Raw genomic sequence first — 20,227 nt, 5'->3', positions numbered from 1 at the left:
CTGAACTACACGTAGCTCGAGCGGCTTCTCAGCTCCGCCTCTTCCGATTTCCAGGTTAAGTTTAATACGGGACGGCAACTTGGGTCAACTCAAGACAGATTGTTATTCAAACTATTCCGTCCAAGATAAATCAAAGTTGTTTTTAAAATGGGATTGTGTGCGCGAGTTGTTGAGCGAGATGGGAAGGGACTATGTTGTCCAGGCGGAGGGTGAGGTATATATTTCCGGTTCCGGCGGGTCACTGCTTTTAGTCTCCTCGATCTCCGGGTGGCGACAGCAGCATTGACCAAGGTGAGGGTCTCGACTGTCTAAATAATCAATATCGACCAGGCTGAGGGGCTCAGACTGTCTAAATAATCAATATCGACCAGGTTGAGGGGCTCAGACTGTCTAAATAATCAATATCGACCAGGCTGAGGGGCTCAGACTGTCTAAATAATCAATATCGACCAGGTTGAGGGGCTGAGACTGTCTAAATAATCAATATCGACCAGGCTGAGGGGCTCAGACTGTCTAAATAATCAATATCGACCAGGCTGAGGGGCTCAGACTGTCTGAATAATCAATATCGATCAGGCTGAAGGGGCTCAGACTGTCTGAATAATCAATATCGATCAGGCTGAAGGGGTTCAGACTGTCTAAATAATCAATAGCGACCAGGCTGAGGGGCTGAGACTGTCTAAATAATCAATATCGACCAGGCTGAGGGGCTCAGACTGTCTAAATAATCAATATCGACCAGGCTGAGGGGCTCAGACTGTCTAAATAATCAATATCGATCAGGCTGAGGGGCTCAGACTGTCTAAATAATCAATATCGACCAGGCTGAGGGGCTCAGACTGTCTAAATAATCAATATCGACCAGGCTGAGGGGCTCAGACTGTCTAAATAATCAATATCGATCAGGCTGAAGGGGCTCAGACTGTCTGAATAATCAATATCGATCAGGCTGAGGGGCTCAGACTGTCTCAATAATCAATAGCGACCAGGCTGAGGGGCTCAGACTGTCTAAATAATAGCGACCAGGCTGAGGGGCTCAGACTGTCTGAATAATCAATAGCGACCAGGGTGAGGGGCTCAGGCTGTGTAAATAATCAATGGAAACCCGGGTGAGACTATTGTGCATAACTGGAACTGTCTTTCATTTGAATTAGTTTTTCCCCTTTCACCCTCCCCTCTCCCTGTTCTGTTAAGCCCCTGGTCTAACAGCTGCTGCTGAAGGCACAAGTGAGCATGCCACTCAGCCTGCCTCATAAAATATGTTGACTTCTTAAAAAAAAACTTGGTAGATTTATAGTTTTAAAACAATGCCTTAACGATTGCCCACCCTTCCTTTAATTAGATGTGTTGCTGTGATGTTAGAATTATTTGTACAATAGTGGAATTAGTTGACCAGACTTGTGATTACTACTTAATATCAGTTATTGTTGATTAACAGCATGCTTGTGGTTAGAGATCAATGTGTTCGTCCTTTTTTAAGTTTTCATTTTGTTTTGCGTTACTTGCGTTTTGTAATGTTTTTGGGATTTTCCTGTACCTTGGAGTGCTGAGGATAGGGTTGTGCTGATTCGTGTGTATTCTGTATTCTTGTGCATGTGGCATGTCGGAGTAAATGGAATAATTCGTATTTGTGTGGTGCCTTCTGACTTTGAGAAACGTTTCAGGTAGAATGTGATTATGTTGGGCAGTTACTCTTGTAATGTGAGCAAGTGGGATTTGGCAACAGCAAAATCCAACAAATGACAAGCTGATCAATAACCAGTTAATGTTATTTGAGGGTATTAGTTGGAATGTTGTCCAGGGCACTTGAAGACCCTTTGAAGAGTGCCGTGGGACCTTTAAACATTTGAATGCCACACCACAGATGGTGCTTTGGTTTAATGTGTTACGTCAAGGGTTGAAACTTTGATGCAACATTCAATAATGTATTGAAGTACGCAGACCCTGGAGTCTAAACCTTCTGCCTCTGAGCTAAAAATCCTTCTGATTTAGCCAAGCCTGTTTATTTCCTTTTTTCCTGGTTAGGTTATGACAGTAGTTCCTCTTTTTCTAGGTGTGAATTTGAATTTTCGTCCCACATGGAGTATTGTACACAGTTGGATATTGGTAGTTGTCAGTTGTAATTGTGCAATGATTTATTGACAGAGCCAAGATGGTCATGTGTTGTGTCCACGTGGTTGCCACTTCTGTGAACCTTCTAGCATAATAACATGCTTCCCCAGAAGAGGAAACACATATCTGGTAATTCCTTTTTGGAGGAGCAGTGAACGAAGTGAAAGCCAGCTGATTTTATTTTATTTTTTTTTTCAAATGAACTCCTTTCCCACTTCAAGTCTCTACACATCATTCCCCACCAAGCGATGTATAGACGAACTATTCCTGAATGCAAGTGGTACTATATAATCAGCTGCTTGGAAGGGGGAGGGTGAAACCTGGAGAACCAGTGCCTGTCCTCCATTTGGAATCTGCTTTGTACATCTTCTCCCATATTCTTATGCCCAAAAAGAAATTGTTTAAAGGTGGGAATTTGCCATGTGGAATTGGATCAATCAGCTTAGCTCATTTGACTTGCTTCCATTGAAATGTGCCACCTTCATCTATAAAGATCATAGCTTCAAAGTTTAATTTCTGCTTTTTTTCAGTTTGTATGTAAGAGCTGTTATTGAATGACTGTTTTTCTGCCCGTGAATGACTTTAAAATAAGGAATGAGTAAATAGAGAATGTTACCTGCTTCAAAATAAAAATTGACTTTAATATTAAAAAGCTACGAATTGGTATGTAACATGTTGTTTTATGCAACAGCTGTATGTGAGGGTGGATAAACTCTTTTTTTATCAAATCAGGTCTCTAACCTTGTCACAACACTGAAACAGCCCTAACCAAAGATATAAGTTACACCCCTTGTGGGTGCAGCATTATCCCTCTTTGACCTCTCTGCAGCCTTTGACATGGTCGGCCACACCATCTTCCTTCAGCTCTCTTCTTTCATTGTCCAGCTCAGTGGAAATTATCCACTTAGTTTCACTCTCGTATGTCCGATCAAATGACTCTCTAGCAATGGCTTCTCTTTCCACCCATCTTTGTTACCTCGAGTCTCCCATGAATCCGTAGCTGCATGCTGACCCTAGGTGACATAATCTGCAGACACAGGTCCACTTTCTACAACTACACTAGTGACACCAATTTCTTCTACTCTTGCGGCCTCCATTACCATTGTTATCAGACTGTTTTGTCTTGGATGAGCTGCAATTTCCTCCAGTTAAAACGTGGAAAGACTGAAGTTCTCCCCCAATAAGCTCTGTATCTTCCCCACCACCTCACCCCTCTCTGGTCATAGTCTCAGGCTGAAACAGCTCTAGTGCAATCTCTATCCTATTTGACTTTTAGCTGAGCTTTTGCCCATATATGTTACATTGCCGTTGAAACCCTCATACGTGCCTTTGTCATGTTCCGGTTTGACTGCTTTATAGCTATCCTGGCCAGGTCCTTGCTGTGCCTGCAATCTTCACTTCACCCAAAACTCTCCCTATGCTGTATCAGTCTGGCTCACCCATCATCCCTGTTCTTGGTGACCTGTGTTGGCACCTGGTTCCCCTCGCCTCCCATTTTATATTTTCATTCTTGTGTTTAAATCCCTTCATGGTGTTGCCCCACCCTATCTCAGCCTTCTATAGGCCTACTCTCCTTAACTGCCTCTGGTCTTATATGCACCCTCTTCATGCCCCTGAATTGGTGGCCATGCCATCAGCTGTTTGGGGCCCACTCTGTGGAATTCCCTCCCTAAACCTTGAATTTTTTATTTCTTACTATTTGGATCAAACTTTGCTCATCTTACTAGTACATCCTTCTTTGTCTCGGTATCCATTTTTGTCTAATTTATGCCTTTTATTGAACCACCTTGAGGCTTTTTTCTATGTTAAAGTTGCTATATAAATGCAAGTTGTCTTTATGTTTGGGTAGGTAGAAGTGAAACTATACAAGGCCAGCCCTACAAAATGGAGGAAATGCGGTCTTGTTTATTAATGATTGGGTTATTTGAGTAACTTGTTCATTGGTAATTGTTCTGGGTAATTGCCTCATATTTGCCTCCCCCTTGCTGCTTCCCAACCTTACTGGCTGCCTCGTCATTTCCAGGCTGAGTTTTGACAGTGCCATCTTTGATCTCCATAAACACTAAATGATCTGCACATTAAAAAACAGCAGCTTATCTGACTACCCCTGTGTAGTAGATTTGAGTAAAATATGCAAACTTTTGTAGCGACTGGGCTAATTCAGTATGAAGAATATGAACTCCGAGGGAGTAAGGACATGAGGTTCCATTCGAGGAAGGGAGGTCAATGTAGTCTGGTGGAGTACCGCACTCCCTCTCCTCTCACCACAATTTTTCATACCACGTTAATGGGGTGTGGGATTAGACTTGGTTGTCTATGCGTAGCTACCGGACTCGGCTACCACTGCACAGAAAGACGATAAGTAAAAAGTCAGCCACTTTTCCTGAGGGAAGAGGGGGGAAAAATTAGACCATCCTCGGGCATTTCGTTATTTATGTATTTCAGAGCAGCCTTTTGGTAAAGTCTTGGAACTGCTCAGAATGATGAGGGGGAAATCCAAGAAAGGAACAGAATGAAAGTAAACTTTAAATAGATTAGTGACAGTCTTTTGAGATTGCCATTTCCCTTTTTGAATACATTTTGAGCTTTTATTGCAAGTACAAATGACTACAAATGTTAATTAAAACACATTTCCTTTCGTTTGAAATTGGAATTAATTCACTTCTTTGCTGTATTTTAGTCAGTTTGTGTGGCATTTTGGCCCAGCAAAACAATGGTGGCCAAACAGAGGATCCGGATGGCAAATGAGAAACACAGTAAAAACATCACACAGCGAGGGAATGTTCCGAAAAGTTCGGTAAGTTTTTGTTTAAGTCTCTCGCCAAATGTGCCATAAAGTTGAGCTTAAATCACTCGTGTACATCTGTCCTTTTGTTCTGTGGAATTGCATGATTTATGGTTAATTACAAAATTACATCGAGTCTGCACCGACACGTGAGAAACAGCTGACCTACCTACCTAATCTTCCCCATGGTAAATGGGATTAGGTAGATAGGCCAGGTGAGGTGTTTCGCACACGTCAGTGCAGACTCGATGGGCCGAAGGGCCTCTTCTGCACTGAGAGATTCTGTGTAAAGAAGCCTCAATTAAATTTACCCCTCCAAAGTGGTTCAATAATTAGACTGTACAACTTATAATTGAGGCTTTAAGTCTAATTTCTTTCCCCTTCCAAACCATGTCTATGGGGATTTACTGCGGCATTGGAAGTTTCAGGCAGTACTGGAAAACCTGATGATGCCTTCCAAAATGGTACAACTATGAACTGATTGTGAAGTTGTATTTTTATCTATTATCATCTTGAAATCAGTCGAAATACTGGGTTGAATTGTCCTTTTTTATTAAGCTAATCTGTGCATTTCAGAGTTAGTAGTATTGTGTTTTGTAACTTAACCTGTCTGGTTGTTCAGGAGAATCTGTCATTGCAAGCTTATCCAGTCTCCATTTTACTTCAATTGGTACATATTCCTTTTGTGAAATAATTTCTTTTGTGAAATAATTAGTGAAGTGTTTGTCATTACAGAAAACAACACCAGATGAAAAATCATCGGTCGGTCCCTGGCTCTTGGCACTTTTCATTTTTGTCGTTTGTGGATCAGGTAATTTTTTTTTTACTTTGTAAACCTCATCTGATGTTTAAATTAACATTTAAACTGTGAAACTTTGCTTATTTGTGAATTAAATCTGGTTAAAACTGCTAAAAACCTTCAAATAGAAGAAGAGTAGATGAGCCAGATTAAAATAGCCAGTGAAATTGTGTTCATGGGTGATCTTGTTTGTCTTGGCTATTATGTTTAATGTTTTATAGGCGATGGGTTTGTTTTCAGGCAGCCTGTTTTGAATCAAAAATTGACAAACTTCAGTGGAAAGTAGAGTTCATTTCTGTCGATTTAGCTGACTGTCAAATTTTTTTCTGGAAGTCTTGTGTCATCTTTCAGTTTGAGTTTTATTTCATTTCTTTCCACCCTCCTGCTTAAGGGTTTTTGGAGCATCTTGGTCATTATTTTGGTTGACTGCTGTTTCCTGGCCCCTCTGGTGAACTTTTTTTTTTGCCACCCAGACCCCTTGCTTCCATTGACCTGAGTTTCCCTGGGACTGCTTAATCAAAAGCTGCCTTGATATTGGAGGCAGGTATTCTCGCCTCTCCTCTGGCACGCAGCTCTTGTCACAGCTTCCATCCAGATGATACAAGTTCTGGAGTTGAGTGGTTCTGGTGGAACTCGAATGCAGCATTGTTGAGCTGCTTGACTGTTGATGACACCTTCCGTCGCTTTACTCATTGGGAGTAGCTAACAGGGTACTAACAGCCCCATGTTAGATTATCCTATTTTTGTGAATTGGACATATGTGAGCAGTCATCCACACTTTTTAAGTAGATGCCAGTGTTAGTGTTGTTCTGCAACAATTTGGCCAGGGGACAATGCTCAGAGAGAGCATTGAACGGAGAGGTCAGGGGTTGGTGCTGGGGCACTTGCATTAAATTTTTCAGCACAGAAAGAGGCCATTCAACTCAACTGGTCTGTCCTGGTCTTTTTGCTGCACGTGAGCTTCCTTCCGCTCTCCATCTAATTCTACCCGAATAACTTTCTATTCCTTTCTCTGACGTGTACTCTTCTAACTTCCCTTTTAAATGCATCTGTTATTTGCTTCTTACTCTGTGGTAGCAAGTTGCACGTTCTCATCATTCTCTGGTTAAGAAGTTTCTCTTCAATTCCTTATTGCTATTATTAGTGTCTGTCTTGTATTTATGACCCTCTCTAGTTTTGGACCTTCATTCATCTTATTGTTTACCTATTTAAGTGACCTGGATTAAAATATTACTCTCAGTAAATCAAATTCTTGAAATATATACTAAATTTGGGAGGACGAGGTGGGGAAGTAGAAATTGGAGCATTTGAGAAATTACAGAAGAACCTAGACAATATGTGTAAGCAGGTAGGAAGAAATCAAAGGTCTTGTACATTGGAAGAAAAGTAGGAACTATAATTAATGAATGGTGGTGAACAGTTAAGAGACTAGAAGAGATCAGAGATATGAGATTGACCATATCCAGTCATTGAGGAACAGCAATTGCAAAACCAACAGAATGCTGAGCATATGGCCAAATCTACAGCAAATACTTACATTTATATAACACCTTTTTAGTATTGCTGAAAAAAGAGCCATGTTGAAGCTTTTCTTCTTGCACTCATAGGGCACTTCACAAGAATACTAATGAGGGGAAAACAACAACTTACACTATATGTGAATAGGGTGCTTATTGGTTGGCAAGTGGACTTCTCCATGGCAACGCCTCTACCAATCAACCAAAATTTGACCAAGACACATGAGACATTAGGATAGGTGACCAAACATTTTCTTAGAGGAAGGTTTTAATGAGTGTCCTGAAGAGTTGGAGAGTGGGGAATGTTTGACAGAATTCCAGAGCTTAGCACTTAGACAGCTGAAGACTTGACCACTATTTGAGGAGCGACATAAATTGGGCAAGCACAAGAAGCCAGAACTGGAGGAGCGTAGAAATTCCAGACAGTTGTGGGGCTGAAGAAGGTTAGAATTGTGAGGGGCAAGGCCAAGGAAGGATATGTAAGCTAAGATGAGAATTTTAAAATCAAGGCATGGCTGGACCTTGAGCCAGCGTAGGTCAGCGAGCATTGTATCAATGGGTGAACTGGGCTTGGTGCACGTTAGGATATGGGTAACAGTGGTTTGGACGTGCTCAGTTCTGCAAAAAGTGCAAGGTGGGAGACCGGCCAGGAGAGCATTGGAATAGTCGAGTCAAGAGGTGCCAAGGCCCTGTATGAAGATTTCAGCACTAGATGAGCTGAGGTGGGGTAGTAGAGTTTTAAATCTGAGGCCCTCATGTGAGGTATATAGCATTCTAGTCAGGCTACTCCTGGAACACTGAATTCAGACCTGGTCACTGAGCTAAAAGAGGAACATCAAAGCTGTGGAAATGGCACAAAGAGGGTAACGAGGCTGATTTCTCATATATCAGGTGAACAAGCTATGGATAAAAACAAAAAGCTAAAAGCTACTGCGGATGCTGGAAATCCAAAACAAAATAAAAACAGAATTACCTGGAAAAACTCAGCAAGTCTGGCAGCATCGGCGGAGAAGAAATCAGTCAACGTTTCGAGCCCTCATGGCCCTTCAGCAGAACTGAAGCATAGTTTCAACAAGGGAGAAATATAAATTGGTTTAAGGTGGGTGGGGGGGAAGAGTCCACACCACACCCTCAATGTGTCTCTTCCCCCCCACCCACCTTAAACCAATTTATATTTCTCCCTTGTTGAAACTATGCTTCAGAACAAGCTATGGAGGTTGATTCGAAAATTTGTACTCTTCAGCATTGAAAGCAGGTATATGTTACAAGTTCTAAGTTTTTAAAAGTTAACCAGAAAGCACTTCTTTGCATGCAGTGGCTATTATCTGTAAAGATGCTCTAGATGGTAGAGAGTCATTCAAGAGGCAGTTGGATGCTGTTTTGGAATTGTAAGGTTTTATGGAAAGATGAGCGAAGTGAACCGACTTGCCTTCCTCAGCCAAACTTATCTTTGTGAACCTGTAACTCTTTGTAACCAACTTACTTAATTGGGAAAAGTAAGATTGTTTTTATCATGTTGTATTTGTTTCTATTTTGGCTTCCGGCTTCTGCCACGTTGCATTGCCGCATGACCTGGGATGACTTTAATTAGAAAATAAATAATTGGCATGACGGACAGAGTACATTTATATTTTTTAACCAGGATACTTGGTTAATGTGATATAGCCTGTTTGTTTCTTGGCAGTACTGCAGGTTGTTTTGGTGCATGTGATTTTCTGCCCAGAGGAGACTGATTAACATAACACATAGTTGGAACCAGTGGTGATTTAATTTAATTTTTGTTTTTTAAAAAAAAAAATTATTGCTAATGGGGGAAACTTTCATTCCAGGATTACATAAAATCAGCTGCTTTAACCATTGATTTTTGCTGAATCTTCTGCACTTCTGCTTGCTTTTAGCGCATTGCTGTTCTATAACTTTGACACGTGGCCATTTTGTTATCAAGACCTCCATAGTATAAATATTTTCACCTGGGTTGTAAAAAGAAACTACCAGTGACAAGTTTGGTGAGAAGTTCCCTGCATTCTCCACGTTCCTACAGTCTTTAGTTCTGTTCTCCATTGATTATCAGATGTGCACCCTCTCGCTGTTTTGCCAAGCAGAAAATATGCTGTTCCTTAGATAAAAGACTGGACTGGTTAACCAGGCTTTGGAAAATCCTGCTCCTCAGACAGGAGGTCTGTACGGTGTGCAGGAGTGGTCTGGACCAATTATTTAAGATAACTGACACACAAAAAACAGCGGACGGATGAGTATTTTGTTTATGCAGCTCTACCTTATGATCTGGAATGCGCTGGCTGAAATAGTGGTAGGAGCAGATTCACCAGTAAATTTCAAAAGGGAATTGGATAACTACTTGAAAAGGAACAATTTGCTGAACTATGGGCAATAGAGTGAGACTTGGATTTATTTTACAAAGAGTTAGTATGGACACAGTGGGTCAAATAACCTCTTTCTACGCTACGATTTTATCACTTGATCGCTTTTCAGCATTCCAACCCCATGTGAGGGAATATTTAATTTTTGCTTGACTGCCTTTCTGATAGCATGCTAATATCAAATACTCAAGCTGATCTAATTCTATGGCTAATTAACATAGATATTAATGTGATATTAAATAAACAAAATCCTGTTTGTAATTGGAATATGGCTGGGTCACCTTGACTTATTTTTTTACCCCTAATTCCACCAGCTTTATCTAAAAGTGACCTTGAGGAGGGGGAAAGCTCCAGTCAGTTTTAGAACAGTAAATGTTGACAAGCCTAGTTGCTATGGCTCCGTTCTCTCATTCGTTCTGAGTTCCTGGGAAAAATGACTCTGTACATCTGTTTTTCTTCACAAAGGTAGTGGCTGCTCTTTCCTGCAGTGCCTGTTAATCAGTGAACCCACATTAAAAGCAGGTTAGGGCACTGGTGTGCAAAATATTGCCCCAGCTAATCATCTCAAATGCAAAATCCCAGAAATGGGCACCAGGCTGATGGGAACAGAAGTAGAACATTTAACCCCATGAGCCTGTTCCACCCTTCAGTAGATCATGGCTGATCAATGACCAAATTTCCATATACTCCACTTTGCCCACAACAAAAATCAACCGACTAATCTGATTCCAATTTAAAATTAATGTTTCCTAATTTCACTCGCTCCTAAAAACCCCGGGATCTCATTTTTAGATAATGGGTGGAATTTTACAGCCCTTCCCGCCAGCGGATTTTCCAGCCTTGCCGAAGCCAGTGAACTTCTGAAGGGCTCGCCACATTTTCCAGCCTTGCCCCCGCTTCGATTGGGCTGTAAAATTCTGCCCAATGTACCCAATTCTATATTCCCAAACTTAGGGTAGATTGGGAGAAACTTTTTCTCTTTTTTTTCCCCTTATATATCTTGAAAACTTCGATCAAATTGCCCCTGAACCTTCTAACTTCCAGGGAACATAATCCTAGTTTGTGTAATCTCTGTTTGTAATTTATCCCTTCGAATCCTGGGACTGTTCTGGTCAATCTACGTGGCACTCCCTCCAAGGTTGATCGATCTTTCCTGCAACGTGGCCTCTTGAACTGCTCACAGTGCTCCAGGTGTGGTCTAACCATAACTAGTGTTACTCCTATCCCCTTGTATTCTAGTCCCTCAGATATAAAACCCAGCATTCCATTAAACATTCTGATTTTTTTTTTTGCACCTGTGCATGATATTCTAATCTATTTACCTGGACTGCCAAGTCCCTTTGCACCTCTCCTGTTTCTAGCCTTGCTGTTTAGAAAGTACCCTAATCTAACCATTTTAGATCCAAAATGGATGACTTCACATTTGCCTACATTGAAATCAGTTTGCCACAGTTTTGCCCATTCATACAATCTGTTAATATCTATTTCTAATTTTATAATTCCCACCTCAGTGTTTACAATTGCACCTCCCTTTGACATTGGCAAACTTGGATAAGAGTATTTCTGCCCCATCATTTAAGTTCATTAAATAGGGTGAATAGTTGAGGCCCCAACACATTCTTGTGGAACACCACTAGTCACATGCTGCCCTACTCTCTTGTGCTGCTCAACCAGTTTTCTAGCTAGGTAAGTAATTTGCCTTCAATTCAATTAGTCCAGCTTTAGCTAACACTGATCTATGTGCATGGACCCACTAGCATCAGATCAGTATCTGAAAGAGAGATTGATTTAATGTCCCAGATTTTGCAAAGGGTTTGGGGGCGGTGTAGGGCATTGATGGCGAGCTGTCATTGTCCCATTGAAACTGACTGCAACTTCAGGATGTTGGGCGTGCCAGGTTTGCGTAGAAATGCTGAAGTTGTGGCTGGTCACTCACTTGGGAGTTCCAGTGGTTGCTCCCAGAGCCAGAAATCATGAAATGAGTGCGAATTTCAACTTTCCCACTTTTCACTTTGCTGTTTGAATGCCCTTTTTAAAAAGTTAACACTTCATTCCATCAGTTGTCGCTGGATTTTTAATGGTGATCTGATAAAACTTGAACAACAGAGGTGGCCATGAAAATATAATTTTATGATCGTGGAGTGTTGTTGAATGACTAATGAGATTTTTTCATCTGAATTTTTTTTTTGAAGTTTGAGAATGTTAATACAAAAGCAAAATATTGCAGCTGGTGGAAATCTGAAATAAAAACTGAAAATACTGAAAGCACTCAGCAGATCAAGCATATCTGTAAAGGAAAAGAGTTAATGATTCGGGTTGATGACCTTTCATCAGAACCCTTCATCGACATGAAACATTAACTCTGTTTCTCTCCACAGATACTTAAGAACCTTCACCCATGCCCTAATCTTTAATTTGCTCCCTGTAAAAACGAATACATTAGGTGATTTTATTTTAGTGTTTTTTGTTTCCTGGTTGGGTCTCCTTGAAAATCCTTTTAATGTGATTGGTTGCATGGAGAGCCTCATGATGTCACTCCAGTTCCAAGCTGCGGAGGCCCAGTAAGAACGTTGCGATCAGTTACAGTAGCATTGCGTGGCAATAGAGGTGAAATTCTTGTCGGAGATCACTGGAGCTCTCAGTGAGACTTAATTTGAGGCCAGCAGCAAGTGGTCTTGCTTCACCACTAACTGCAAACTCTGGTTTCATAGAATACATTTATCATAGAATTATGCAGGAGGTCATACTGTCTGAATAGTTTCACTTCCTTGCTGATTTCCAATAGCTTTGTTATTTTATTCCCTTCATGTGTTCCCTTCATCCAACTTCCTTTTTGAAAAGTTATTAAATGTGTTTCCACTGTCCTTTCATGCATTACATTCTAAATCATAACTTGCTATGTTAAAAAAAAACCCTCATCTTCCCTGCTGGTTTTTCTTTTGCCACTTAACGTGATTTCTGACCCTATGTCAGTGGAACCAGCCTCTCCCCGTTTGCTTTTATCAAAACCCATCATATTTTTTAATCCCTTTGAAGCATTTCTGCTCTTTTTTAAAAAAAAACAGTCCCAACATTTTGTGCCTCTGTACAACATCTTGCTGTTTCTTGTAACACTGCCTGCAAGATCCCCCTCCAAATCTCACACTATTCTGACTTGGAACTATATCGGTGTTCCTCTGTTGTTGCTGGGTCAAGATCCTGGAATGCCCTTCCTAACAGGACTGTGGGTGTACCTGCACCAGATGCACTCAAAAAGGTGGCTCAGCAACGCCTACTCAGGCAATTAGTGATGGATTAGCAATTAATCCTGGCCTTGCTGGCAAATGCTCACGTCCTGTGAAAGAGATTGAAAAATATATAGTTTCTCCAGCAATACTTCTGGCCTGTGTGCCCAGTATGAGTGGAGTGGAGTGGGGCGGGGTGGGGGGGTGGGTGGTGGTGGTTGTTGGCAGGCAAGTCGTAGGACTTGCTCATGGGTCTGCCCTGGACCTGTGGGGTACTGTTGCCCCCAACTGCCTGCCGCGCTTTTGCTGTCTAATCCATGTCTGGGTATCCTTGGAGAGGGAACATGTACTCTTCTAAAGCCATTGGGCATAAGGGAATAGTGTCTCATCAACACCAATAATATTGTAAATTGAGTTCATTTTAGTTTAATTATATTTTCTTTTAATTATATTAGCAGTGTCTCCTCACCTTTGAGGGAGCATTTGTGCAGATATCTTTTTAGCCAGTGTCACCGCTGTTGAGTTTGTTGAAGCGGACCTTGAAGGAAGGGTCAGTGCTATTGTTAGGGAGTATTTTAATAAAACTGAATTTCGTCAAACCAAGAAGCTGTTTAAAATTTTACCTGTTAAAATAGGAGGTGGAATCCATGGTGATCAGGATAGGAATTCTCCTTTATTTGTAATATTTATTCCCATTGGCAGAGGTTTCACAATGCTATTCAAACATCACTGCTGTGTGTACCAGGTCACAATTTCCCTAGTAAAATATACTATTTTATTGATAATTTTGTACACTGCCCAGGGTGCAGTATAACAATTCTGCCATGTATTTTCTTGCTTTTTTAAAAAAACTGAATACATATGACATTATATAACTCGCAAGTAAAGGCTCAGCTTTCTGCCATCGTTTTCACAGATCCCCTTGTAACCAACAAATAGCATTGGCCTTGGAAAGGTTCATCAGAATGTTATCAAGGTTCCAAGGGTTGAGGTTGAGAGATTGCATCAAGCTATTTGTTTTCCCTGGAAAACAGAGGTTAAGGGGTGATTTGATTAAAGCTTGCAGGATTTTAAACAGAATTGACAAGGCAGCTAGAGAGCAACTATTATGCAGGTGGGGGAGTTTGAAGTAAGGGACAAATTAAATTGTTATCGTTTGAAATTTGGCATTCTTGCATTTGTCCTGATGAGTGCAAAACAAAAAGTTTCAGCATGCCACTCTCCAGCAATATTCAAGTTCTGTGCTGCCAAGTGACAAAAACCTTAAAATCAGTGCCTGATTATTCAAGAGAGAAGTTCAGAAACATTTCTGCATTCAAAGGATGGTGGAGGTGTGGAACTCTCAAAATGCAGTAGATGCTAGCTCACTTAATAATTGGAATCCGTGTGAGTAGATAGAGTTGAGATACAGATCAGCCATTATCTCCTTGAACGGTGGAACAGGCTCGAGGGGGTGAATGGCCTACTCCTGTTTCCATGTAGTAAAGATTTTGGTGGGGGGAGGGTGCAGGAGAATGGGCCAAAACGTTATCCATAAGCCTTTTTCTTGAGTATTGAGTATGAGGGAGCAATCATTAGGTACTTTAATTAAAATACTTCAAGTATACCTATCCTGTGCTATCTAAGGTGTCCAAAGAACAGCTTTATTCAATTTATTTCCTTATTTTGTTTCCTTCCCAGAGTCGTCTTCACTAACTAGGTGAAGAATAGGCCAGAGACTTGCTCCCATGCACTCAGTACTGCTGTGGGCTCATTTCTAGGTTATGAACATACGAAATAGGAACAGAAGTAGGCCATTCAGCTCCTCGAGCCTGCTCCACCATTCACGTGGGTGATTTGTTTGTGTTTCAAGTTCCACGTTCCCATCTACTCCCGATAAGCTTAGATTCTTGTTAGGCAAAGGAATCTAACTCTGCCTTAAAAATATTTGATGACCCCATCCTCCTCCACCTTCTGAAGCAGAGAGTTCCAAAGTTGCACAACCCTGAGAGAAAATTTCTCCTCGTCTGTCCTAATTTTAAAACAGTGCCCCCCACCTAGTTCTGGCCTCCTCCACAAGAGGAGGCATCCTTTCCACATCCACCTTGTCAAGACCATTCAGGATCTTATATAATTCAATCAAGTCACCCCTCATTGTTCTAAATGCCAGTGGAAACAAACCCAGTCTGTCTTACCTTTCCTCATAAGACAACCCACTCATTCTAGTTACCAATCGTTCCAGGTACTCCAAAACGCTGCTGCCTGCATGTCTTCTCTCCTCCAGTTGTTAGGATATTGAAGAGGCTGGCTTCTTCTGAATACCTGCCTTCATAGAGTCGAGAGTCAGGAACTTGCTGTGTTGAAATGTAGCTGAGTGCCCATGCTCCCTTCTTTCTGTCTTCCATTCCTCTAACCATAAATTTCCCTTGCTGAGGCTGTAGACCGATTCCAGCTCTCAAACAAACTTCCAGAAGGCGTACAAGAGTGTGGAGGCTGTAGGGCTCTGTTGTTCCTGGAAGGATGATGTAAACAAGTAGATCAAATTGGAGCTCTCTTCTTCCTCTTTTAATTACTCCATGGCCTGATGACATGTGGTAATTGGGTGCAAATCCAAATCTTGAATAGATCCCAGCGCCAGATGCCACAGTTCTGTGGCATTAGCGTAAACCCTGGGCTTGGAATAAGATTGAAAGGTTCCCTGCTCCTCTGCATGTTGCCCCTGTAGAATGTAGGGGATGGGAAACTAGACAATATAGAATGGGACAATTTTAAAGAGGCCCTTTTTTTTAAAGTTTACTTTCCCAATGCTGGGTGAACACTGCACCACTGAAGTGCTGCTTGCTTTTCAGCAACCTAGTGAAGGCTTTGAGCAAACTTCAGCTGGCTGATACCATTAATGTACCAGATATATATGTCCCCAAGTAATCCAACCTTTTTTTTGGCCTTGGTTCCCAGTTTAGGAGCCTTGTCAGGTCTGATCATCCAATAGTGGAATCCAGGTCCAAGGTCAACAGATCTGTAATAATGAAAGCTTCATATCCAACGTGTTCATCCTCCAGTAATTAGCTGAAGGCTCTCATTAGGATGGTGCACCAACAGAGGAGAGATTGGCACATTTTGGGATCTTAACATTTTTCCACAAAGAAGGTTTGGGGAAAGAGTTGCTTTAAATGTTGTGTATTCATGGGTTCAATTTTTTTGAAAAAGGACTGAGACTGTGTATTTAATTTCACTATTATTTTAGTAACTAATTAACATGTCATTATGTTGGGGTGCCACTGATCGTAGACATGTTTGACATGGAAGATGAATTCCTTCAGATTTTTTCAAATATGCTAGGTAGTGATAACATCTGCAGAGTCATTGTTCCAGGTCCATTTTATACACTGTTTCTCCAGTACCTTCTGCAGAATAATGTTTGACATTTGCAGCTTGCTAGAAGTGCACCTTGCAATAGCCCACCAGATAATCCTGCAATTCGTGGCTATCTGATTTGCCAACCTACACTAAGAAACCTATTTTAAATCCATTTGGTAAAGCAAATCAGCAGATGGCCATTAACTTCCACAGTATGCATTTCCTCTCCCTGAACAGCCGCCTACCATTGTCTAGCACAGTAACAGCTTTCTAAATGTTAATTGAAGCTGGGGTCATGCGCAGTGTCTTCAGTGGAAGCACCTTTTTTGGGTTGTTGAGATCGAATTTGCAGTTCATTCCAGAAGTGTGAAAATATTGGATTAATGCACAAACTAAAACTGCACCAGCCTTCACATTTCAAAAAGTGCTAATTAATTCCGTTCCCTCGCAGCCCTAGGATTCCTTCAAGTCAGCTATGTGCTGATGCTGTCTGCACTTACGCAAATCTGCTTTTATATATATATATATATATATATATATATAGAAAAGCAGTCTTGGTGGTGACCCTAATTCTTCCAAAATTTGTAATTCACTTTTCATTTGATTGTTAAACTAACTGACTTTTTTTTCCTTTTTCCCCGCAGCTATCTTCCAGATTATTCAGAGTATCCGGATGGGCATGTGAAATGGACAAAATTCAAATCTCTGTACCTTTTTAAGTGTCTTGCTGTTAATTCCAGCTGTGAGTCCGACCATTCCAACACTTCCTTTGTCTTACAAACGATGGATTTTACAGAATTGATCTTTCTGTAATTGCTTTTGAAGAAACTTTTAATTCCATGGTGTTTGCTAAAAGTCTAGTCCGTTCCTTCGTGTGTCCCGAGAAGGCAAGGATACAGTAGAAGCCATCCAGCAGTTTAATTTTGTATTTTAATCAGGGAAATAGTTTGTAAGATCATATTTAATGTGAATACTTTATCATTATATATATAGTCGGTTATGTAGGTAAGAACCCTTTTGGTGTATTTGGATTTTTCCCCCATTCTTTCACAAATCCTTTAAAATTGTAGAGAAGGTGGTTCTGTTCCCTGTCCAATTTGAGATACAAAACGTGCATCTTTCTAAATTAAATTTATAATTCCGGAAAAGTGCCTTCTTTTGTATATTAAAATGTACAACCATTTTAGGACTTAGGCGGGAATGCTTCTCTGATTTTAGAACGTGAATTGATTTTGGTTTTTTTTTGTCGAAATAAGGGTGATCAATCTCTAATGTCTTAAAATGCCTGTGTCTGATCGATCTAATAACTTGCTCCAATTTTTTTAGGGAGGGAAGAGGAGAATGGTTGTGGGGCGGGTTCTGTTTTAGGAGGACCTGAGGCAGTTTGGGTGCTGAACACGTTCGCCCACGTGCTTAAGAGTCGACAGCTTCTCCTGAGGGGCAGGAGCAGCCCGTTCAAAGTTGTGTCCGCAGTGGTAACTGAAATGGGCAAAATATAAGAAAGCTTCTCCATTGCCAACACCGTACTGTCCGATAATGTTGTAAATCATGGCATGCTGATATCTCCACATTTCTTGACTGCTTGGTTGCTGCTCTGTCTTATCAGGTCCAGTCGATTTGTGTTTGACTGTAAGCAGCTGCAGCGTTTGTTGCCCAAATAAATATATTTTTGCTTGATTCGGCTGATGTGTTCATTTAAATCTCATGGTCTCCAATATAAATGACTTTTTGGATCAGTTGATGAGAGCAATAAATGTCTATCTTCAAGGACCATACATACACACTGATTTTCCATTGGGAGTTGAGACCAGTAGTTTTCTGGTGAACTGGGATTAGAGGGCGGTGGGTGGGGTGGGGCGGGGGGCGGGGGTGAGAGGAGAGATCATGGAACCAGGGCAGATGGATGTATTTTAATCCTCGTTCTATATCATTATATTCAGTCCTTATTTATTTGTTTTCATTATAAAAATGTGGATAAGAATTTGTAATGCAAATGGCTCGAGTGGAGTGTCAACACCAGCATGGACTGGTTGGGCCAAATGGCCCGTTTGTGCCATATATCGTATGTAAATTGCCTGTGTAAACCCCTTGTATTCTCCCGCCAGTGGTGGTGTTGGCTGTGCCTCTCTTACACCAATTGGCTGAAGTGCCCTGTTCATAAAAGTAATCAACTGAACGGATGGGGACTCCTCTAATAAATAAGTGGCTTATCTTCCCATTTGCTTCCAATCAAGAAGTACCAAGGAGGCATGAAGGCAACCAGTGATTGATGTGTAAAACCACCAGTGAGTGAAGAGGGACCAATGGAATGACAAATCTTTTTTAAAAATACTGTTAACTCCCATCTTGCTGTCTCAGTAACTCTACATGGTACCAAGAAGGTTTCTAACAACTAACGGAGAAAATGACTTGATTCACAAGTTATACTTGCCAATACTGTTGCCTTTTTTGTGCATTTATATTCTCTCCAGTAATATTTTCATCTTCATCCCAGTTTACAGACCTCTAACTATGCCAGGTATCGGTGATTTGAATGAAGATCACTGTAGAGACCGATAACGTTTAAAAAGAATTCGAACATTCAGTTAATAGCTGAAAGAATGATGCAGCAAGATTTCATCTTTTAAACTTTTTACTGCAGCAAATGATTTAAAAAAAACACTATTGACTAAACTATCTTCTTGTAACGAAAACTTTCATAAGAAAGTGACATTCCCCATTATCCTTATCACCCATCGCTGTCTCCATTGAATTACAGTACTTTTATACAATAGCAGCCTACAGTTGTTCTCAGCTTCCAGGGGGGTTCCTGTATCCCTGCTTTGCTGAGTAACTTTGGGTGATTTGTCTTCAGGCGTTTTTTCTCAGTTTTCAGAGTTTCATAACTCTCACCAGCAGCAGTAAAACCTGTTCTGATGATGATGCTTCTCCCTGTCCATGTCAGAACAAATCTACCGGAATCTGTAGAAACCTGCAGGATGCGTCTCTTCGACTAGAGATTGTCTCCCTCACTGATCCAGCTGTGGTAGCTCGCAAAGTCAGCCTTTTCTCTCTGCTGACCACACAGAACCTCAGCTGTCTGTCTGTAGTATTCACTGATTTGTAGGGAAGCCTGTAACCTGCCCTCGTCCCTATAGCAGCGTGAAACACAATCTTTTATCCAGGTAGAAATGCTAACTAGCTATCTTTGATCCCAATTCCCCTTCACCTTAGAAGTGACTGGACAGCATACAGCACAGCTATTTATAACCCGATACCTATGACACCTTTCTGGGACTTTGGGAGACTGAGTCTACTTATTATAAACTCGGACTGCTGCCATTATCTCCAACCCTAAATACTTTGCTCCTTCTCAGTAAAACAATTAGCCTTCCTTTTATCTCTGATAATCAAACCACCTGTGCTTATTGTCAGGCAAAATGCAGAGCAGATAACATGACCCTCTACATTTACCCTCACTATAAAGCGACAGTCCCAAAATATAATCTTTTAAACCTCGTAATTGTAACAAACTCAATTGGGTAGCAAACTCCAACTCCCAGAACATACCAGATTAAGTGCAAGTATTCTGGGGAGCAGCTCCCAGGAGACAGGTTCAGAGCACCTCCCATCTGAATAATCGCCACCCGGCTTTGGAGAGGGTGATGCTTAACCCAATAGGATTAAGAATAAGAGCGCTCTTTACTCAGATGCACCATTTCTCTGACCTGTCCTGGACGGAGAGATTTTTGGTTTTGCAAAACCCTGAACCGCCATTGCCTTAAGTACAGGAAGTGGTCTCTCATCCTTTTATTGGACAGGCACAACATTTTACTGGATTAAAAGGACTGGTTTATATTTATTTTGCTGGGGTGGGGGGCGGGAGGGGGTGCGGGGTTAGGTGTGTTTCTAGTGCATGACAATACAGTTTATCTTTGAACCGCACTGTTGCCTTTTTTGTGCATTTCTCTCCAGTAATATTTTCATCTTCATCCCAGTTTACAGACCTTTAACTATGCCGGGTGTCAGTGATTTGAATGAAGATCACTAGAGACCGATGACGTTTAAAAAAAAGAATTCAGGCATGCGGTTAATAG

The 20,227-nt window shown here is 41.2% G+C and overlaps 1 protein-coding gene across 1 annotated transcript; it reads left to right on the top strand.

The window, feature by feature from the left end:
• The first annotated feature begins 139 nt into the window (after positions 1-139).
• LOC144693980 (stress-associated endoplasmic reticulum protein 1) lies at positions 140-17,828 on the top strand. The gene is made up of 4 exons (XM_078564264.1): positions 140-291; positions 4,793-4,909; positions 5,633-5,708; positions 16,796-17,828. The coding sequence occupies exons 2-4, from the start codon at positions 4,826-4,828 to the stop codon at positions 16,834-16,836; spliced, it is 201 nt and encodes a 66-aa protein (XP_078420390.1). The 5' UTR covers positions 140-291; positions 4,793-4,825; the 3' UTR covers positions 16,837-17,828.
• The last annotated feature ends 2,399 nt before the right edge of the window (positions 17,829-20,227 follow it).

This window comes from Cetorhinus maximus, chromosome 19, assembly GCF_964194155.1.
Source record: "Cetorhinus maximus chromosome 19, sCetMax3.hap1.1, whole genome shotgun sequence".
Lineage (NCBI taxonomy): Eukaryota > Metazoa > Chordata > Chondrichthyes > Lamniformes > Cetorhinidae > Cetorhinus > Cetorhinus maximus.
Note: the sequence above shows the minus strand (reverse complement) of the source record. Positions and strands in the feature narration are given on the sequence as shown.